Source organism: Brienomyrus brachyistius, chromosome 21, assembly GCF_023856365.1.
Source record: "Brienomyrus brachyistius isolate T26 chromosome 21, BBRACH_0.4, whole genome shotgun sequence".
NCBI classification, from domain to species: Eukaryota; Metazoa; Chordata; class Actinopteri; order Osteoglossiformes; family Mormyridae; genus Brienomyrus; species Brienomyrus brachyistius.
The window spans coordinates 9,388,916-9,411,933 of NC_064553.1; the positions used below are offsets into that span (position 1 = coordinate 9,388,916).

Consider the following 23,018-nt stretch of genomic DNA (forward strand, 5'->3'; position numbering starts at 1 on the left):
ACGTTCTGATACCTTATTGACAAATCATGAGGATATGGAGACTGACGAATTGAGGCTTAAGTTAACATGCAGTGCCTGGACAAAAGGGTGGGGGATACAGCTCTTCATCATTGAATTCAGGTGTTTCACTCGGATGCATTGCCACAGGTTTATCAAGCACCAGCAATAGCCACACAGTCAGGATTACAAACATTTGTGAAAGAATCGCTCGTTCCGAAGAGCTAAGTGAATTAAAGCATGATACAGTCATAGGATGCCACCCTTGCAGATCGTCTGATCGTAAATTCTCTTTCCTGCTAGATATTCCACGGTCAGGTAAGGCTACACACTGCCATGCTGAAGTGACTCAAATCGGATTATTTTTTTTGCCTTAATGTGACACAGATCTGATCTTTTCAGGGCTGTGTGGACTCGCAAATCTGATCTTTTCAAATTAGATTTGTGTCAGTTTCATATGTGGTACTAAATCGCATACGTATCCGATTCGCGGCCATGCAACCTGAATGTGAACGCTCAGATCAGAATTCATGTGGCTTTTTGCTTATACACATGCGCTGACATCATCAGCCTGCGCCGGCAGGCTCATACCCACACATCTCTTGGTGCAGCAGTTCCAGCAATAACTGCAAAAACAGAAAAAGCTAGACGCCTGACTTTTTTTTCTCCTTTTCGACCTGCTCATGTACAGCTGATTCACTGTTTGTCGTCCTCCAGAGCAAAGTGCGATACATGCGTGAGCTACTAATGCTTCCATTTTTAATGCCATGAGTCGTCCCACAGATATGACATTTTTTGATGTTGGTGACGCAGTTGCCCCGTGTAAAAATGTATGAATGTGCGCATGCGTGACGTTTCAGAGCCCTGATGCGTTCACATTACAGTCAGATACAGATCACTTGTAGTTATGAATGTGAACAATTAAGATAGACAAATCCGATCTGTGCAAAAAAATCGGAATTGAACGATGTGGCTGGCAGTGTGAACGTAGCCTAAGAGTCACCAGCCCTCTGACTCGATTAATGAAGACTCCCAAACTACCTCTGGCATTAACCTCAGCATAAAAACTGTGCCTCGATACTTTTGTCTATAGAGCAGGGGTGGCCAATCTTATCCGCAAAGGGCTGCTGTGTATGCAGGTTTTTGGGATACCCTTTAGGTCAGCTGTTCAAACCCAGGTGTGAGGACTCTACAGCCAGTCAGTCCTCTAATTAGTAATCTATCTGGGTAAGATTGGCCTCCCCTGGTATACAGTGTACATGTGGCTGTTGAGTTATTACATTGTTCTGTCCACTAGGTGGAGTACTTGATCAATTTTTTTTTCCTGTCTTGATGAATAGAAAATTGAAATAGCGGGATATTCAAATTTTTCTTGGCAAATTATAAAGGAGGTTAAAAAAAATTATTGTATGAGCGGATAAAGGGACCAGTTATTGTTGCAGAGGGGGTCAGTTGTAATGTTTTTGTGGTGGTGTGTAGCTGTGGTGTGATATTGGCGATTGCCTGGCCGCGTAGTGAGCAGCCTTGTGACAGATGCGCACCACCCTCTGATCCGTAGGGAGCCCCGGAAGGTGGTGCTGCATCGAGGCACCACTGGGCTGGGCTTCAACATCGTGGGCGGTGAGGACGGAGAGGGCATCTTCATCTCCTTCATCCTGGCCGGGGGGCCGGCTGACCTGTGCGGGGAGCTGCGGAAAGGGGACCGCATCGTGTCGGTATGAGCAACTACACCCCCCCCCATTGTTACCCGGGTAATGGAACGGTGTACAATTGTGAGGTCTTTGCAGGACACGCACTTTGTGAATGAAGATCCATTTTGAAAAGAACCATTTCACCAATGTTTTTTGATAGTTTAGGCAGAATCTATAAATCATTGTATTATTGCTATATCAGTACATTACCTACGGTGTAACAGTTCAATCTACTCACCATTCTCTTACATAGACCGTTTGATACACTCATAATATATTCAACAAACTGAATCTGTAACATCTTACAGTTCTTATTCCTTTTAGGCATGTATATTTACGAAAAAAGCTGTTTTTAGATAATTTCTTTTTTTTTTTTTTTTTTTTATTCTGCAGACTCCAGTGCAAAACATCAAAATAAAATTTCAAAGCAAAACTCAGATTACGACTATGACACCCTCTTGAACTTTAATAAGTTGAACTACTATGCATTGTTATGCCTCTGCAATGTATATCGTCATGTACTTGAATCGCGAAATATCGTGCCATGGTGCATTGTTACACCCCTGTAATCCATTTGCAGCAAACAGTTGTCATTATTTGCAGCAGGAGGTCAAGTAAAGGTTTTATGGCTGTTACTTGGTCAGTGATAATGTCTGACTTAAGATGAACTGAGAATCTCAGTCCCTAAGCTGTATTTATCTAGTGATATCATCATTAGGTTTTTTTGTGTCTCCCATAATGTTTCTATGGTCGTGTGGCTTTGCAGGTAAACGGGGTGGACCTCCGCAGCGCCACCCACGAGCAGGCCGCAGCGGCGCTGAAGAACGCGGGTCAGACAGTTACCATCGTGGCGCAGTACAGACCTGAAGGTGAGTTTGACTTCGTCTCTGAGGCAAGCATCAACTTTTAACCCTGCAGCTCAGCTCCTGATTGGCTGGAGGCAGCATTCCATGAAGGTGTGGTGTACTTTGATTTCCTGTCAGCACTCGGCATTAAGCATTGACACCTCCGATGTACGAGAGCGTGCAGCTGAGAGCTTGTGAGAACCGCTCTTCTCAGCTGGAAATAGACACGAAATGCGTCGACCAGGAATGGCACGAGCTGGCTGGCGTTCGCATATTTTCTCAGTCCAGATGGCAAGGTGCTTTCTTCACTGAGCATGCTCAGTGTGCGGAGCCTGTATGCTGTACAGAGGCAATGAGCTGGGCTACCTCATGGTGCAGTAGGATCCCCAGCGGACAAGAGGTTTTGAGTGTATGCACTGGAGGGCCTGTGTCACTGGCAAGATTCTGTTTAGGACCCAGTGAGGCTGTCCCTTTCCCCCCTCATGGCCAGTAGTGCTGATGTCACTGTAGGCCCGTCCCCTCCACCTGGCTGGAGTCTACCTGTGCCTGATTGGCTGCTTCTTTCTACCTAATAAATCCTGAAGCATGTGCAGAAGGGGTCTGCGTGTATGATATGTGACCATGTGAACAGTAGACCTCAGTATTTGACCTGATTAAACTCAGAGCTAGTAATGTGCGAGTGAAGCTTCATGAACCATTTGCTGTATTTTTTGACCCCACTAGATGGTGCTCTTGGTTTGCTTTTGGGCATGCTTTAAGTCACAGGTGTCAATCTCCAGTCCTGGGGGGCCGGAGCCCTGCACATTTTTGGGTTTCCCCTTATTTAACACACCTGATTCAACTCCTTGTGCTAATTACCGCACAGCTTCTGAGCTGAATTATTTGTTGTGGAACAGAGAAAGAACTAAGCTACACAGGACTCCGGCCCCCCAGGACTGGAGTTCGACACCCCTGCTTTAAGTCCTTTCATAAACTGTGAGCAATATCTAGGGTCAGAAAATACAGGAAATAATTCATGAAGCTTCATTTGACCATTACTATTCAGAACTTAAGTGAACCTAAAATATCTCGATTGGAGAGATCACCAATTTTAGTAGAAGTATCTTTGGTCTGATTTGCCTACCAGCTTCCTGTAAGGGTGAAAAGCTCCTAATGTCTCGTGACTGATTTAGCGGATAAGTAATCGAGAGGCATAGTTCCGTTTCTAATGGAAATGAGGCTGATTTGTGCGGCTGTGCCACCCTTGCTCAGTGAGGATGCGGGTTTTCCTCGTGACTCCGATGGCGCACCCCGTCTGCATGATTTAATGTGATCCTGTAAATATAGACACAGTCCCATGCGCACACCCTGCCTTGTCTCTTCCGTTGTAGCTCCATCAGCCAAGCTTTCCCGCTTACGGACGAGCTGCTCGTGCATTTGACCGAAATAGCAAGCGGTGAAAATAAGTTGCTTATGTGCAGCGTATCAAACCTGCAGTGTTTAGGTTTCTCGCTCTTTCTTAACGGTCTTTCGTGACCCTAATCTGTAGCCTAACCAGACGCACACCCTGTGTGGTTCTGATTGAAGTAATTTCAGACATTGGCTGCGGTTCACTACCCCAGGCCAAACGCTTGGCCATGAAGACGTAAGAAATGTCCTGCGCAGTCTGAGCTCAGCAAGAGTTGCAAGCCTGTCTGAAAGGAGCAAACTTTGAGTTTTGATCTGTTCCCTGGCTAGCAATATGCAGTATTATACTTTATATACACCCTGCCATGCTTCCAGTAGCAATTGTGAGCGTAAACATCCCATAAAGTGTCCGACAAGATTTTTTCTGTTTCTACCCCATTATGGCTCATTATGCCTACTAAATGCCCAAGCGTGGTGCATTTACGATATTTTCAGCTGATGATGGGTTGTAATGACAGAATGTAACTCCATTGGAAGTCGTGGGACATTTTAATGTATGCAATAGTCAATGCAATCTTATCACTTGCCTATAGGTGTCGCTGTTACTTTTCTGAAAACCAACCCGGCAGTTCAGCTACGTGTTGATCTGTTTAACATTTTCCCCCTAACTTCATCTTTATATACAAAACAGAAAATTTAGATAAAACTTTTAAGTTGGTAAATATGACCTAGAAATCTGTTTTCGGTTTATCATGTTACTACAGTTTTATTAATGTTTCAGTGCACCGGCATTTAAACCATGTGAAAGGCTGTTAAACCTTCGCAGTCTGCATCGTAATGTTATGTGACATCGCGCGACTCATTTCAGGCTGGTGGTCATTTTATTTTTATTTTTTCATAATTAGGAATAAATAACGATAAGCTATGTTAATATTGTGCTCCTGCTCGTCCCCAACTCCAGCCCCACCCTCCCTGACTGTTGCGTAATGAGTGCCGCTTACCATAAATGGCCCTCCTTCACTTGAGGAAGTGATGTCAGGGCTGGTCCGGGCCTGTGATGGGAACACAGATGCACAGCACTATGGGAGCAGGGCTGCCATCTGTGACTGCTGGGCTGACCTTGTGCTCTCCGCGGACGCTCCGTCGTGCTCGCTAGTTTTGCCAGCTAAGCTGCACCGGGGAAATCGCTGCTAGCCGTTAGCTTCAATGGGGCACTCGGAAAGGCACACGTTAAAGTATCTCCCGGCAGCAGGTGACACTGCGGTTAGCAACTCTTGTCTACCTGAAGGCAGTGGTTTGACATTGGGGGGGGCATTCTGTCGTACTGTTAAACAAGGTGGTGAAATTGCATGAATTATAATGCAAGTTAGGGCTTTTGGTTACTCCCATTTTAGGTTTTTGGTCCTATACGGACATTTGCTTACCCCCACAATTTGGTAAGCAAATTAGTAGCACGCATAAAACATCAATGAGAAGCGTATTCTGATGGCCAAAAGTTAGTAATCTGTATAAATTCGGCGTATCGTTATGTTTAATAAGCATGTCTGACTTATTGCTTCCATGAAATCAAAACTGTAGCATGTGGTACTGTCTGTTAACCAAATGTAATAAACATAGGAATATGCCGAATTTATATGGATCGGTAACTTTTGGGCGTTACAGTACAACTCTCAGAAATATTTACGTGCATTACTAATCTGCTTGCCTGGTGTAGGTGTAAGTTAACATCCTTGTAGTACCGAAAAGCCAGCATCCAAACACACGTTTACGCCTGTCATCTAAATGTGTGTGTGTGTGTGTGTGTGTGTGTGTGTGTGTGTGTATATATGTATATATATGTGTATATATAATGCATTCCTTTATAGATAAAGCGAAAACTGACATTTATTAACAGCCTTCGAAATGAACTAGTTTGCTGTCTCTTTTTAAACTTCCACTTAGAAACTGTAGAACTGAAGGTCTATTCAAAATATTTGAGAAAATAAAAGGCAGTGTTTTACAGCTGTAAATGTAAACTGTTTGCCAGAGTAAAACAAATGTTGCAAATTTTGATATATTTGACCTATGAGTTGTTCAGCAGTGTTATAAAACTAAATAAAACGAGTACTGGTTATCCTTTGTCTCCAACTACCCCGTGGGAAGCTTACTGAATATGTTTGATATTCAGCTGGAGATTTCATGTCCAGAAAGTACAAATCCAGACCAGGATTTTGTTTCAACCAACCAGTTCAGCACTGTGTGACTTGTGACTCTTTATGCTCAGCTGGTTGGTTGAAACAAAATCCTGGTCTGGATTTGTACTTTCTGGACCTTTTTGTGAATTCTGGGACAGGAGCTCTCACATTGTTTACCTCCAGGAAGGAATACTATTGTCTTTAACACACAATGAAAGGTATAGCGATATATACAGTATTGTTTTCCTACATCTTGTTTTGAAAACGTATTGATATACTGTGAAAATTCAGTTTTCTGCTCTAGGCGACTGTAAACGTTGTTGATGGGTGGGTGAGGAAGCGATGGGTAAGCGGTCGATGCGTAGCCACACCCCTCGCAGAGGTCAGCTTATTTATTTTTGGCTGTTTGGCTATTTTATTTAAAATTGGCTTCTGCCAGGTATTGTAACAGCATTACATAGTAGTATGTAGTTACAGCTGCATGTTACATAAAGTTATGTACCTCCGTAGTGTGAAAAACAGTGCTTTTTCAGTGTTAAAGATGGAAATTAAATTAATAGAAATAAAATGGTTTAATGTAGGATTAGGGTATGGGTCTAATTGGTAATATTTTTGCCCCTAAATCACAGTTTTTATTTCATTCTGAGATTTCTCGGGGCATTTTTGCCTTTTGCCCCCGTTAATTTCAGAGGTTCTGAAACCCAGACCATGTGTCTTAACTGGTTTTTCTGCAGCAGTAGCCCAAATTCATGCCCTGGCGCTGGTCACTGGCACTGGTCACTAGTGCTGGTCACTGGCACTGGGCAGTTTCGATTCCTCGGTTTCTGTGACTCATGCTTAGTTTAAGCCCAATGGCAACAGATGTAAACCCCCCTTGCTCCCCCCTGGTCAATGGCAGCAGATATGGCAACTCGTGCTTGACCTCCCCCCCACTCCATTATGCAAGGGGGAGAAATGAGTCTTGGTGCGGTTATTTACACGGCTCTGTCCCGGCCTGGTGCAGGCAGCCGGTGCTGAGGGATCCGGCAGTGCGATTTAAATCTGGTTTAAGGAGAATGTGTCAGAGGAGCGGTGCGGGGGGGGCAGGCAAATGAGAAAGCAAGGCGCGTGAATCCGTCACCTGCATGAGCATCGTGAACTTCCTGTTTTTTTTTTTTTTTTTTTTTTGGGGGGGGGGGGGGGGGGTGCCACACGCTGCCACACGCTGCCACACGCTGCCACTTTGGTCAGAAAAGTGCGAGCCGTCAGCGCTAAAAAGGAGAGGTGGCAGGCTCTGCATTTTGTTTCGTCCCCCCCCCCAGATGTCACCGCCGTCACAGCTTGGGGACTAGCCATTAGCATTAGCACTGCGGGAGAGCCGCGCCCTGCGCCCAGTGGGATATGTAAGCGGGTGGGTGCTAACTTCCTGCGGCTAACGCATGTTGTCACCCCGTCAGCATCCTCGTGAGAGGCATCGCGTATGAATTGGGCGCAGATTAAACAGATGGGCCTTTCTTTCTAAATATGGAGGCGTCATGTGACTGCGATGAATCAAGGTGCAATGACACCAGGCCTGGAGCGGAGCTCGAGTCACGCGGATCCTGTCAGCTTTGAAGTTTGGACTCTGGGGAGGTGCTGAACACAGATTACAGACCTTCCGGCGGCACTGTGGACAGCCCTGCTCCCGTGCACCAGGGGAGGAAATCCGTAAGAGCATCACCGCATATGCGGCCGCTCGCTCGCTCGCTAGGAGTGCGGCGTCTCCGGCATTTCCAGCGCTCGCTGCTGACATTTGAGAGTGGACGTGCTCCTCAGCACCCGGCCCCTGCTTGCTGGTGCCGCTGACATTGGGAGACAATGGCGCTGTCTCCTCCTTTTGTGGTCTAGTACGGATTGTTCCAGAGTGAGGAGTGTAGCCCACCTCTGTGCGCAGAACAGGGTTGCACGCTCTGTGTTCGTTTATGTGCTTAATTGTTTTTTTTTTTTTGTTTTTTTTGGAAAAGGGTCATAGCCTTGCTCATGATCTCCGCCGCGCCGGGTCTGTGTAGCAGACAGCCCTTATTTGTGAATTTGCGGCTCAGCTCCCCTGACACAGCTCTGACTCCCCACCCTCGCACACTCCCCCCCCCCCCCCCACTCTCTCCTTTTACATGTAGCTGTTTTAGCCTTATCGATGTTTAGCTATCATCTGACAGGTGCTGCCGACATTAGCCGATTAATTAAATGTTGTGGCTGCTTTGTAGCTCATGACTGTTTGACCAGTGGTACATACCCCCCCACCCCCAGTGAGCCATGAGTACATATTTAAGCAGAAGCTGTGATTCACACCCTGGGAGAATTATGCTGCAGCCGGAGTGGGTTTTTCCTAGTGCTGAGGTTCCCGTTGTGTTTTTTTACGTATTTATGGGACTTTCGTGGGCCCTGGCAAGCTGAGTGGTGCGCATAAAGCCCGCCTTGGCATCTTACCGGGGGACGGGACAGGGTGTTTCTCTCCCCATTCCCTCCCCTTCAGGGCACCGGGGCCGCTCTCACCTCACTGGGTGTCTCTTCACCCCACGTCCCGAAATGTGCAAGAACACCGCTCTGTCGTCCTCCCTAGGGGAGCTACCCAGATAGCAAACGAAGCGTGCTGAGCACACGCATATGCGTGATCGCACACACACTGTGCCTCAGGCCCTGTGGCTGCAGCACTGTGGCTTTCTGGTGCTCTTATGGGACGCAGCGTGAAGCCTGCAGCCCTGTCGTTTTGATTGAATAATTATTCATCTTAATCACTGCCACTTTAATTCAACCGGCATGAGAAGCAACGCAAGAGCTGACATCCGGTAAACGTCCCTCATCCTGATCGCTTACTGTCGCGCCTGCTGCTGGAGGCTCACCATGATTTGCGCTGGTTTTGCAGTGGCCAGGGATCGGGTCGTGGAGGGCTGGACCCGCCATCCACGTTCCCTCATCCACGGTGCAGTCGGATCCTTGTGGATTTTCGGGGATTCGGTGCCTGTGCTCTTCTTGCGTGTCCCCGAACCTCAGCAGGGAATAGGAGCTCTCGGATGCTTGGGGCTGGCTGGCGCACTGAACGCCGGTGTCCGTCAGCGGCTGTTGGCCGACACGTCGCCCCTGGCAACGCTCCATGACCTTTTCCCGCCTCCATCGTTACCCATTAGAGTACTGCATGAAGCAGGGTTTCCGCTGCTTATTATTCATATTTTTGTTTTCTTTTTTAACATCCATGAAACCCCACTTCTGTGTAACGGTACATGCCGGAAAGGTTCTGTGCTTTTTGGGACCCCCACGCCCGCATCCCAGCCCCCTGTGTTTAGACGGTCTCTGCTCCTTCTGAGATTATTGTTTATCCGAGTTAAAAGGGATGATGCCGATTTAATGATTCTGCGTCTGATATTACCGGGAGTGAGCTAGCTGCACCCTGGGGACGGGGACAGAGCGCATGATGGCTGACGGGCAGGATTGGCGGGGGGACGCTTTAGGCTCACCGGTTGCTCGCCTCCTGCCTTCCCCGGGGCCCAGCCTCGGTCTCTCGTGAGCCGCTGGAGAACGCCAGGCTCTAAATGCTAATGAAAGCAGCGGCCGGCCCCCTCCCCAAGTTAAAATCTGCACAAGACGTGCGAGTTTACCCCGGGCGTGCAGGTCAGCGGTGCTAGTTAAACTCCTCGGTCTGTTAATTAAGTGAGCGAGGAGCGTCAGACGAAGTACAGCAGGAACCGATATGAAATGGATATCGGGTGTAACACAACACCAGGGCTATAGTTGAGCACTGGTTGTCCTTTTTCCCTGCCGTTTGCGTGTGTCTGTGTGTGTGTGTGGGAGGGGGGGAGAGTGAGGGAGAGAGAGAGAGAGTGAAAGAGAGAGAGAGAGAGAGAGAGCACGTGTGTGTGTTTTTTTTTTTTTTTTTTTTTTTTTTTTTTTTTCTTTTTACTGTTGGACGGAGTATAAGTGTGCTGTCCCGGAGTGTGTTGCCTTGAATAGAGGTTGCTACTGGGGGGGGGGGGGTTGCAGAGGGCGGGCTCTCCACGGTGAGGTCCCCTCAGCGTCTGTCTGTCGCACGGTTCTTCTGGAGGTGCTCAGGGATAAGCAGGGAGCGTCAGGCAACATCGGGACACGTCACGCGGCTAAGGTGCAGGGTGCTGACACACGCACGGCACACACACGCACACACGGAGCACGGCAGAGCAGTCCGACAGTGCAGTCACTGCGCCCTAACAGGAGCCCTGTGAGTACGGAGCGCCGTTGAGAGGGACGGGGGGGAAGGCAGAACTGGGCAGGCGTTCGGGGTGGGGGGGTGGGAGAGGGATCCAGCGGGTTCGTGTTCTTAATGAGAGCGTTGGTTTGCAGGCTGCTTCTCTGCTTACTTTGCGTCGGTCTGGTGAATAGTGGCACTCTGGCGGCCGGCGAAATGCCGCGAGTGCTCGAGTTTAACGGGGAGCGTGCCAGTGGCGCGGTCCTCTCATCTTGTGACAGCAGCTCGATTCATTAGTGCACTATTCTCTCCTTATTCTGTCTGCCACATGGAGGGGCGTCACATATTAGGCTGATCGGAGACACACTGGCTTGTATCGAACGCTCAGTGTTGAGTGTATCAAAGTGACCTTAAAGTCCTTTTTCGGCATTCTCTGTTATTTCCCTCCTTTTTTTTATGCCGATTAGGTCTCATGTCCGGTCTGCCGGACTTGGCCAGGGATGTTTCCTAGATTTGGCGAGTCGTGAACCGTTCTGTGCTTCCGTGACCTACAGAGTTGCCGTCATGCCCGAGCGGAGAGCTGGGAGATGCCGGATGAGCGTGATCCCAAATCCTCATGTGCGGGTTTCCTGTAGGTTTGTCCGGATCTACGAAGTGGCCCTCCCCTCGCGTCAGGATCATCAGTATCATCAATATAATAGAATCGCGCCCCCCCCCCCATATGTGTGGTGTTGGTCGTTTTCTTCATCAGACGTGGGCGTCTTGGACCAGCGGATGCCGCTGGTGAGCTTTGTGAATTTGGATTCGTCCTGCTGTTTTGGTCCAGTCCATGTGCACTGAGCTCAGGGTGCGGAGAGGGTAAAGCAGCTGGGTCTCCTGATCCCCTCCAGCACCGTGGGGGTTGGGGGGTGCGCGTGTTGGGGGTGTTTTAACCCTTCGGTTCTCTTCCGTGCCTCATATTGATTTGTGCTCCCATTGTTTGCAGAATACAGCCGGTTCGAGGCCAAAATCCATGACCTTCGGGAGCAGATGATGAACAGCAGCATCAGCTCTGGGTCTGGCTCGCTGCGGACCAACCAGAAGAGGTCCCTATATGTCAGGTGAGAGACCTTACCCCTGTTCATGCCAATTTCGAAAACTGAAAAATGTATCTATAGCAGTGTATCCTAATCTGGTCCTTGGGGACCCACAGAGAGTCCATGTTTTTGCTCCCTCCTACTAGGAACTGGGTGGGAGCAATAATGTTGACTGTCTGGTAGGGAGCTCAGAGGGAGCAAAAACATGGACCGACTGTGGGTCACTGAAGACCGGATTAGGAAACACTGCTCTACAGCATAACAAATTAGCAGTGAGGTATCTTCCGGTCCAGCTGCTGACTCTGTGGCACTAGCGCTGGTTTGTCAGGCTTCCGTCTCCATCTTCCCTGTTCTGGTACTTTCTGTCATTAAAGGGGCACGAGGTAAGGCGTGTCTGAAGCGCTGCCGACCCAGACTGTCAAAGGCGCCCGCATCACTGTGACGTCACTGCCTGTCCATTATGCAGTTTTGTTTACCTGACACCTTTACATGATAGCAGCCTCTGTATCACAGTGTGGAACTGAGCCAGAGCTGACATTCATTCAACTCAGGGATTTGGACAGGATTGGCTGCACAGATGTCTGTTGCTTTAAATGGTGAGAGAAGCCACACAAATGTTGATGAGTCGCCCTTCTTCGGTCAGTGATTCAGTAAACCCTTTACCCGATTTCCACGTGGTTCCCCCCCCCTTACTTATGACCACGCCTCACTGGTGCCCTCTCTGCCCTCCCTCCTTTACCTCCTGTTTCACTCTGGACATCCTCTTTTTCCACTGGTCTCAAGGACTCTTCCATTGCAAATGCTCTTCATTCGTGTACTTGTGCAGAGACGCCGTTGAGAAAGGCAGAACATGTCATTTTGAGGAAAATATCACTTAGGAAAAAACACTTCCGGCTCTTTCCGAAAGACCTTCAGCCACGAGGAGATGCATGACCGTCGCCTCTTCATTACAAGTGTTTGCGGTTTTTTTTTTTTTTTTTATTCCCTTTAAGAATTTTTTTTCTCTTATCTGCAGTTGCCCGTTTACAAAGCTTCACGTATTGCAGGGTAGATTTGACGTGACGTGCGATCTCCTTTGTCAACTTGTCACATCAGACCTTTTGTCTGCCAGAAAATGAACCGGTTCCACAAGAACCTTGCCTGCGATCCGCTACATGCAAAATGAATAATTTATACACGTGTAGCTGTCCGCTGTTTTTCAGTATCACTCACGGCTGAGGTGATGCAGCATGGTCAGCTTCCCGAAGTGTGCTGATGTATGTACATATATTATTTTGGAAGCTGGTGACCTCAGAGTGGATCCGGTATAGTTTCATTTAGGGCCAAGCGCGTTACCGCATTTCAGAATATCCTCTGTAATACCGCAAACTGGAATGAATGCGGGAGCCTCTCATCCGAGCTTGTCCCGGCCTCGCGCCCCTTCAATGCTGGAGAAATCGCCGCGAAACATATACGAATTTCTGTCGTCTTACGGGAATGGAAAAATTCGAAATCTCCTTAAAGTTCTAATCCACGCAGCCTGTTCTTAATGTCAAATGGTCAGATGCTTGGCAGAAGACGGCTCGCTGACATAAATGCGGCGCCTGCCCACCCTAAATAATTATTTGGTTTCTAAATGTCAGCTATATCTGAAATGACGGGAATACACGTATAAATTTCCCCGCCCTTCCCCTGGGGAAAAATTTACCAGAGTATGTGTGGTGTTTACTTTTCTCTGCTTCTGGTCACCTCTGCTGTTCAAATCTAAATTGTAGCTTTTCCTCTAAGCGTGAGTCTTAATCTGTTTGCTCACAGCAGCTCCGTTCCCCTGTGCGGGTCAGCAGCCCTGGCCTGTCTGTCGGAATTTTGGTTTGGGGGGGGGGGTGTGCTTGATGCACTTGTTTTTAGGGTAATTTTCACTCTGCCTCCCCCACGATTCCACATTAGTGCGAGTGATCAAGAATTACGGTCGCAAGGCTTGCATGGGGTCGAAAACCTCTCGGGGGGGGGGGGGGTCATGCGTCTCCTGGCAAACGGAGGCCCATGGCCCCGTGCAGCTCTTTGCTGCATCTGAACTGCTCTGCCGTGAAATGTGAACACGCCATGTGTTATATTCAGAAAACCAGTGACAATCCTTGGGTGAGCAGGGGTAACGTCTGTGCTACGTTTCGCTGATTTCGGAGGATACTTTGAAGACTGTCCTCTGCTACAGCTTATTATAATGGTACTGGCTTTAAGTGATTAAAGTTTAAAGTGGTATATAGCAAAGGTACACAAAATATCGGCTGACATGGGTATTGGCCGATGGGTCAGATTTGCTTGATATTGCTGTCCGGTGTTTAGATATAGTTCAGTATTCAAAGTTAGCAGCACCAGAGCTAGACATGACTGAAATAATGGAAACAATTACATCTGACAGTCAGGTGTTTTCCGTAATGGAGGACGAGGGATTTTGTCGGCTCATTCGCCACTTAGAACCTCGCTACAGTCTCCCAGGTCGATGCTACTTCGCTGACGTCTCACTGCCTGAATTATAGGATGCGGCTGGTACTCAGATTCACGGGGTCTTAAGAAGGAACGTCACTGACATCGGTTTCGCTACAGGTGTGTGGAGCTTATCATTATCTGTAATGTTAGGAGGAATTCATCGGCTTTTGGTATTGACCAAGAGTTCCACATTGCTGCATCGCTGCTAGATATACCGTTGATGCCAGTTCATGTGTCCCTACAAGCCTACATTTACACTTCAGTCATGTGGATTACATTACGGGATGTTAGCCGGAGGTCTAACCTGGTGCAGATCTTGCCTGTGCGTTCGGCGTCAGAAGGTGGTTAAGACGCTTCAGCTTGACTTCCTGCAGTATTTGCTGAACAGGCTTGTGATTCTGCGTGTCTTAAACTCTCATGTCCTGGTGGCTGCTTTGACCCAATAATCATGTATTGAAACTGTGTTCCACGACAGTCATGCTTTTTTTCCTTTCATTTTCTGCTGCTTGGGGTACAGATGTCTGAAAGCATGACCCTTGTCTTCTGGAAATAGCTTGTGCTCTTTTGTTTTTACATTTTAAAGTATATTTCATCATCTGTAATTATTTCAGGCTTTAGGCATCTCAATTTTAATGTTAAAAATGACGCGTTTTCAGCGGAATAGAGCAGTCCTGATATATATGCGTGGTGCACTTTAATTTTTGCCTGCGGATTCTCCCGACTTGCATCTGGAGAAATGCACTCTTTGTGCATTATTGTGTCTCATAACCGCTGGGTGTTTCCCCCTTGTTTGTTCTCTCCCTGTTTACAGAGCGCTGTTTGACTATGACAAGACGAAAGACTCCGGGCTTCCCAGCCAAGGCCTGAACTTCAAATTCGGGGACATTCTGCACGTGGTGAACGCCTCTGACGACGAGTGGTGGCAGGCGCGGCAAGTGACCCCCGATGGGGAGGTGGAGGAGATAGGCGTCATTCCCAGCAAGCGAAGGTCAGCCCCGCCCACACCCCTCCCTGCACTGCCGCACCCCGCCATGCACTGCCGCACCCCGCCATGCACTGCCACGCCCCGGCCACACCCCACCATGCACTGCCACACCCCGCCATGCACTGCCACACCCCGCCATGCACTGCCACGCCCCGGCCACACCCCACCATGCACTGCCACACCCCGCCATGCACTGCCACACCCCGCCATGCACTGCCACGCCCCGGCCACACCCCGCCATGCACTGCCACACCCCGCCATGCACTGCCACACCCCGCCATGCACTGCCACACCCCGCCATGCACTGCCACACCCCGGCCACACCCCACCATGCACTGCCCCGCCCCACAGACCCCAAGATTCATGGGCGTGTCCCGACTTGGCAATAGAGGCGTGGCTTCGTGACTCTGGGGTAAAGGCGGGAACTGCTGGTGACGCAAATAGGAAATAATCCGTAGGCCAGACCGTCACATTTGACCACGCAGTTCGACCTTCGAAGAACACAGCCTGTAAAGGTTGTGCCTTCCTGGACCGCGTCTTTCAAAGGATGCAGCCCCGGATTTCAGACACGATCATTGCTGACTTGAGGTCCAGTTGCCTGACTGAAGAGAAACAAGGGAGAAACCCAAGACATTAAATCTCACAGATAATATACCCTGATACAACACAGCATTAAAATACCGTTTCTGTGGCTGAATTTCCAGCCTGCTGTCCGCTGCAATCTTGGGGTGGAACAGAAAAGCGCCTGTAGCGGAAAAACGTGCTTTTAAATGTGTTTGCAAACACTAAGTCCATTAAGCAAGAAATGTTCCAGTGGACTCAGGAGAACAGAATAAGGTTTTGTATATTGAATCTGTTATTAATATAATAAAGTAATTTTAAATAATGGTTTAACAAAAAAATCTTGACCAGGGTCTAATTTATTCCTGTTAAGTAAGGAAAATGTTGTTCACCATGTCAGCGCCTTGTGAGCTATGAGCGAAATCTTGCTGGGAATGAGCATCAGAATAAGCCTGGAAGATTCCTGTTTGTCGCTTGCAGCACAAGCGTCAGATTACCCATGAGCCACTGCTGCTCTGTACATAGAGCAAGGTTCCACCCAGTGGGCCTTAAATATTTAACGTGGCTCCTCGTGTTGAGTTACTCGCGCTCTTCCTCGGAATTCGAGCCCCTTTTGTGCTACCCAGTGTCAGATTTCCCTTCCATTTTTGTCCGGGTCGATGATGCCCTGTCATGTGACCCCACTGCCTCCTTTCGCCAAGCCGTGTCATGGTACTGCAGCAGAATTAGAACATGAATTACAAAGCGCTTTAAATCACATGCTGTTTTGTATGTGAGGTATTACTGAATAATGTTGAATTAACCCAGTACGTTGGGTTAATTTTGCTAAATTATCAGTTTAGTACTATGGTTTTTTTCAGTTGTATAATTAGGCGTTTAACAGAGGTCGGTACTTAAATGCATCTCGGCATGAGGCCGATAGCCTTTGAAATTCAGGTAATAGCCTTGATTGATGTGAGGCGGTTACCGTGGAGACCGCAGTACCATTGTAGTGTGATGTGTGCCTGTCCCAAGCTGGTGTGAGCTTTGATGCGAGCAGAAACAGCTGCACACTCTTTCATCTCGTCGGAGGTCATCCCAGGTCATCCCTGCCTGTCAGTGCTTCTCTCTCTTTCTTTTTTTGGTCACACTAACCTCTGTGCTTTTTCTCTTTGGACTTGATTGCTGTTCATACAGATGTTTGAAGTCTAGAACTGAACTGGCTTTTAAATATGACCAGTTCGGTTATAAAAGGTTATTACTGTGTGATGCTCAAAATGTGTCAGGACGTTCTCATTGTGCATCTATAGGTTTTTTTTTGCAGATGATGTCGTTTTTCAAAGCACTGCGAGTTTCCTACTCGCTCCGGAGTTGCATCGGGTGATTTAGATGAGGTGGTGGATCATAAAAGCTGGATTTTTCAGCCAGCTTGGTTTAATATCTTAGGATTATTTGCATTATGGGCATTTAGGATATGCAGTAATCATCACGACACTGACCTCAACTGCTCTTTGCTCCCCCCCCCCGATTTTCTGGGCTGTAGGGTGGAGAAGAAGGAGAGAGCTCGGTTAAAGACAGTCAAGTTCAACTCCAAATCGCGAGACAAGGCGGTGAGTATCTGCAAACCATCTCTCTGCTCTTCTGACAGAGAGCATAGCAGATATTAGCATAACAAGGAACGGGAGGGGTTTCAGTTTACCAAAACTAATTAAAAACAGTGTTAGGATACACTGATTAAGTTTTTGGATGAATGAGATTACTTAGAAAGAGCGTCATACTGTGATGCTGTTTTGGTAAAGAAATGTGCTGAAATGTTGTGGGGGGGGGGGTTCGGTATGGTTGATGTCCCTGGCTAGGTAGCTCGTGCTCTTCTTCCGGGAGTTGTGTTGAGATGCACTAATCAGTCACACTGACTCAACACTGTCAGAGTTAACAGCATGCGCGTTGACACCGCTCGGTTTCTCCTGCGCCGGTCCTGTTGGGGGCGCCATCACCTGACCAGAATTAACCGCACGGAGGCGCGGCGCCGATGCACCGCACGGCCTAACACAGCCCGCTAAACAGCTGCATGTCGCGCCCAGTGGGAACCAGAACACACGTACGCTTGCCATTGATGCCTCTGCCACACTGCAACACTTCCATCCCCTCCTCCTCGTGTCCGGTTTCCTGTTCCAGTATCCAACCGCATGTCCTTCCCTTCCACCAGTCCTTTGCTGTCTGCACCCCGCTTTCTGCCGTTACATGCAGCTTTCCGGAATGTCTCCTTCAGCCCTTCAGCTGTCAATGGTGGGATGAGGCCCCTTTACGAGCTGCAACCAGATGAAATCGAATCAAAGTTTTTATCAGATGCACAACAGTATAGTAAACAGTGGTAGATGTAGGCCATGCAGTGAGTTTCCCAAAGAGCTCCCTGTAGTAAATGACACATAAGAGTATTAATGAGTAAAATAATGAGTAAACGGAAGTCAAACTAGAAATCCCCAAATTCCCCTGCATCCACTTTTATTGCGACCATATTTGGGACACCGCAGCGGGCATGCGACTGCTTGCTGCTGCAGCCACTCCGACCTGTACTCCGGATCCCTCGCAGGCAGGCATATTTCTGTGCTGTAAGATTGGGAACGCAAAGCCTGCTGTTGCCTCCCTCTACATGAATATAGATGAGGGTCTGAGCCGAATTGGTTTTTAATACAGCTTAATGTGCGCAGATGTAGAGTGGTCTGTCACATTGCATTCTGATGTGAAAACACTTCCTGTCACACTTAGCCCCGGTATAAACTTGGAAGTAGAGAAGTGCACTCTTATTTTAGAGCATCTCCTGTTGTGAACTGTGACTTTCTATTTACGTGCTTCGGCAGATTCACCTTTGTTTAGCCTCTGTGTCGCTGCTGCGTGTGGCTTTGTAAAGACGGACCTCGTAACACTATTGACCAATCCCCGCCTGGCTTTGGTGACTGGCCTCAACCTCTAGAATCTTCCACATCTCTTGCTATCCACCCACCCCCCCACCCTCCTCATTTTGTCCTTTGAACATGCTCTGCTTGGCTGTGGAGCCCCTACCATTTTTGTCGATTCTGTCTTTAGATGTGATACACTCTGTCGACATTCTCCATCGATTGGGAGCTGCGTTCATCTCATGCGCAGAGCTGACTCTGTCACCGGTCCTTCATGTGGGGTTATTTCTGAGAGAGCCTGCTGCAGCACAGGGTGCTGAGCTTAAGGCCACAGCAGGACCCATTAAAAGGGCTCGGAATCATATGTTCCTATGGTCCTAGTATAAATGTGCTCATAAGTAATCACCGTTTCCTCTGAAAAGTATGAAGATGCCAGGGATGTGTGGCTTCTTTCTGGAGATCAGTGTTTCCCAACCCAGTCCTCGGGGACCCCCAGCCGGTCCACATTTCTGCTCCCTCCCAGCTTCCAGCCAATTAAGAACGCTGAATACCTCGTATAGATGTGTCAGGAGCTGGGAGAGAACAAAAATGTGGATGGTCTGGGGTTCTCTGAGGACTGGGTTGGGAAACGTTGCTCTAAATAATTAAATTAAAGGTAAAACCTGAACCATTGAGGTCACCCTGCTGAAGGTGGTGACAGGGTCGGTTCCCCCGGAAGTCACCGGGCTTTTTTGTTCACGCCAGCATTGGACACCCCTCTTCTCCTGTGTTCTTTTGCCCCCCCTTCTCTCCCTCAGCAGTCATTCAATGACAAGCGTAAAAAGAATCTCTTTTCCCGAAAGTTCACTTTCTACAAGAACAAGGACCCAGGCGAACAGGAAACGAGCGATGTCGACCGTAAGTAGCACGTAGGGAGCGCGCGAGAGCAGGGCCGACGCGGTACCGACGGGCACAGCCGCAGACGGCCCAACAGCACCCAAGGACCCCTGCGATGGACACCGCCTCAGTGTCCCCACTCTTGGGAAATTCGGCCCCCCCCATTCTTGCATTCTGCCCCCTTTCCGCGGTACCAAAGCTGTTGGCGTGTTGCGGCTGAGCGGCTCTGTCTGCCGGTAGGGCCCCCCCCCCACCCCGTGTCGTGTCCCAGTAACGGATGTTCTCTTTGTGGTTGTCTCTCTCGTTTGCTTGCTCTCTGCTGACTGCTCCACAGGAGATCCCAGACGACCTGGGATCGAAGGGCCTGAGTAAGTCCGCTCTCGCCAGACCTCCTCCGGCACCTCCTCACTCTCCACCCCTTACGTTTGTCAGAAAATAATTTTGGGTTTGATCAGACCTTTTTTCTTAATTTCATGCTCCACCCATCAGTTCCTAATGCATCCATCTTCCACTCAGTGCCCCCCCCCCCCCCCCCCCAGTCACAATCGCCATTGCATCCTCCTGGATTTCAGGCCAGCTTACGTTACATGATGAGGAGCACGGCCTCCAGTCTGCAGGAGGCGCTGGACATATGGCAGCTCTGTCATGGTCCCTCTGGGAGGGAATGCTAGCAGTTCTTCCTCACTTATCTGAGTGGGGGACAACCTGGCGCTGGCATTTCTTGACTTTCATTTTTGCTTACTTGAACTGATCAGCTGCCTGGTCTGCTGTTTTGGGTGTAAATCACTTATTAATCATGTGCTCTGTGAAACATCCAGGGTTCCCCCCTCGTTGGCTTGACACCCACTCTGAACCTATTCTTCTGGATACTGACCACTGAGCTGTTTGTTGATCGCGCAAAGGATCGTGTCGGTGCCGATCTGTGACGTAGCTGCTCATCCAGGCTGTACACATCAGCAGACCGTGCAAACAGTCAGTTTACATCGTAACACAGTTTATTTCCAAACACATGCGGTTGAGCCGGGGCGAATCCCTTGTGGCGGCTGCAGACGTGTGTCACTGCGCAGCCGCGCATGTAGAGGGATTTAGCTCCTGGGCTCCACACGACTCTACCTCACATCTGTCCCATTCCACTGTCTGCCACAAACCCTCACCACTGAGCACCAGCCTCCCACGGGGGGGGGGGGGGAGGGGGTGGCGGGGGTGGGGGGGCCTCACAGATGCAGAGTGTGATCCCGAAGGCCTCTGTAAATCTGAAGCATGCTCGGAGACAGCGTGTACACCGTGCTGATGCCCCAGATGTGCCGGCGAGTGTGTCGAGGGTGAAACTGTAGAAGGAGAATCGGGGCTCTGCCCTGCAGGTCATCGAGAGTCTGGGCTGACTTCGCGCTGTGGACAGGCGCTGAGATTCAGCAACCTTGCATTCTAATTACTGCTGTCATATATGAATTAAAGGCCAGTCTGATGATAAATTACAGTAATGTGGCATTTTCCATAATAACTAGCCTAAAATATCATGCACTTGGCACAGGGAATAGAGTAGGTATACCCCGTAGTATGTTACCGCTGTTAGTTTGGATCATTCTTTCTCAACCTGGTCTTCGAGGACCCGAAGATGGTTGAGACCCGAAGATCCCTTACAGCTCCCTGCCAGTCATTTTTTCAAAAACATGTGGACTGTCAGGGGTCCCAGTGGAATGGGAGCCTGTATTATGAAGCGGGGTTACTGGCTTATCGGGAAAACTTGTCAGATTTAAGGTAGTCTAGGCAAAATGTAAGTGAACGAATATGAAGTCCATTTAAACTGTGGTACCTTAAATCCGACAAGTTACCCCGATAAGCCAGTAACCCCGCTTCGAAGTACAGGCCACTGGTTGAGAGTCACTGGTTCAAACTCATTTCCTCATGTATCTGGGCAAGGTGAATTAAGTGTATTTTTCCTGTAAATGTGACTATTAATTCTTGAAGTTTTTTTTTCCAGTGCTTCATAATTTTCTTTATACACATTCAAAGGCACAGAATGATATAGAACAGAAAATTTAAAAAAGTAATACTGGATATGTGTCATTGCCCAATACCTTTGAGAGAGCAGCTGAAACCTTCCAGTCAATGTCTGACTCGCCATTGTAATTACAATTCAAATATGTACATAACGGTATTAGGACAAACCACAAGTAAAGACCAGTCTTTCTTTGTATTTAGCCTGTGCCATGGTTAGAATATTCCAGCTTCTGTATTTAAACTAAGGAAGCTCACTTTTTATGTCTCCTTGTCGTGTCCTAACTCGTCACATGAACGGCTAACACTGACCTTGGCCTTCCTCGTGTACCGTGTGTTTTCAAAGCCGCCGGTCTGCAATTGTCGCCGTCTGTGAAGCGATGTGTCGGTGTCTGTATGGGTGCTTACCTTCCCTCTGTTGCAATTTCAGAGCATGTCACTTCTAATGCCAGCGATAGCGAGAGTAGCTACCGTAAGTCTGTGCTCCGTTTCTACCGCCACTGCCCCAAACTGCCAGCTCAGCCATTAACCGCGCCCTGCACGCCCCACGCCGCACTGTCAGTGCTCACTCACTGCTCACTCCGCTTTACACTCCTCCTCAGGGTGTCACTGTCCCCCACCTCATACCCAGCCCCCTCCCCTGGCCTGCACTTCGTGGAGTTTAATGGTGACTGTCTCTGTCACTCTCAGCATGCACTGAACTGCACTGGACTGTCTCTCCGTTAAGATTGAGGGTGAATGTCATTCAGCAACAGTGAACCATAAACACACTGTAAAACTGTTGGAGGACAAAGAAGTAGCTATTTAATCAACTCCAGCATTACACAATTATTATGGCATATATAATCAAACACCCTGTGTCTTTTTTATGGGGAAAATGCCATTTGAAGACTGTGGAGATTGGGAGATTATATATATATATATATATTTTTTTTTTGCATGTGCTGGTTTCTGCATGTAAAACCTGATATTTCATCACGACTGGGGAACCTAGACATTTCGCATGTTTAAAAACAGTCGCCTGTGACTATCTATGCAGGTCTTTGAATCTTCACCTGCTTATCTCCATGCATGGGAATGTTGGAATTTCTGCACTTTACCATCAAGAGAATCATTCCGATCTCATTTCGCTCATCCACATTTTGAGCTAATCCACTGCACACAAGAAATAATTAAATTTTGGTCACCTAGCAACAGTGTTGAATGACGCTTGCATAGACTTATGCAGACTCAAGTCTTTAATCCAGCAGCATGTGTGAAATGTAGGTTAGCGCACCTGTCGGGGCCTGTACACACCTGAGCATGGTAGCACGTGTTTAAGAGGACGCCTTAGTGATTTGACCAGAGGACAGATTCATACACATTGACATTAAAGTAAAAGAGAACTTTACCAGGCATGCCATGCTATGAGAAAAGGCTACACACTTTTACCAAGTTCTTGCTGAATTTGCTTTGTCCTTTTTACCACGCAGGTGGCCAAGAGGAGTATGTACTGTCATACGAGCCAGTCACCCAACAGGAAGGTAAATAGGGGTTTGGGAGGGGGGGGGGGTGGAGACACTGCCTTCAGACATATGTGCAAGGCTGCCGCCCTTCTGGTGGAAATAGGCCATAGACGTGATGCTCATACTCAACGTTGCTCTTGCTTAATGCCGCTGAACCACTGCAGAGAGCGTAAGAGTTTGTGTGTCTCTTGACTTCAGTGAACTACACCCGACCCGTGATCATTCTGGGACCCATGAAGGACAGGATAAACGATGACCTGATCTCGGAGTTCCCCGACAAATTCGGCTCCTGCGTTCCCCGTGAGTATGAGGAAGCCGTCTCCTGGAGACCGAAGGGAGTCGTTCGTGACGTCACTCGGGATGCCTTCCACCAATCACAGGAAAGCAACACAACTCAGCCGTAATGTCACC

The 23,018-nt window shown here is 48.5% G+C and overlaps 1 protein-coding gene across 23 annotated transcripts in view; it reads left to right on the plus strand.

Moving 5' to 3' along the window:
* Positions 1-23,018, plus strand: part of LOC125716317 (discs large homolog 1-like protein) — a 110,242-nt gene that overhangs the window by 83,729 nt on the left and 3,495 nt on the right. For 6 of the 23 annotated variants that reach the window (XM_048988451.1, XM_048988456.1, XM_048988457.1 and 3 more), the window contains 9 exons: positions 1,556-1,712; positions 2,455-2,557; positions 11,253-11,367; positions 14,621-14,797; positions 16,878-16,944; positions 19,026-19,125; positions 21,533-21,574; positions 22,575-22,625; positions 22,806-22,907. In XM_048988451.1, coding sequence (XP_048844408.1) covers positions 1,556-1,712; positions 2,455-2,557; positions 11,253-11,367; positions 14,621-14,797; positions 16,878-16,944; positions 19,026-19,125; positions 21,533-21,574; positions 22,575-22,625; positions 22,806-22,907 — 914 coding nt within the window. Of the gene's footprint in view, positions 1-1,555; positions 1,713-2,454; positions 2,558-10,059; positions 10,301-11,252; positions 11,368-14,620; positions 14,798-16,877; positions 16,945-19,025; positions 19,126-19,438; positions 19,473-21,532; positions 21,575-22,574; positions 22,626-22,805; positions 22,908-23,018 lie in introns of those variants that run through there. The other 17 variants (XM_048988452.1, XM_048988459.1, XM_048988463.1 and 14 more) reach the window with 9 other exon arrangements.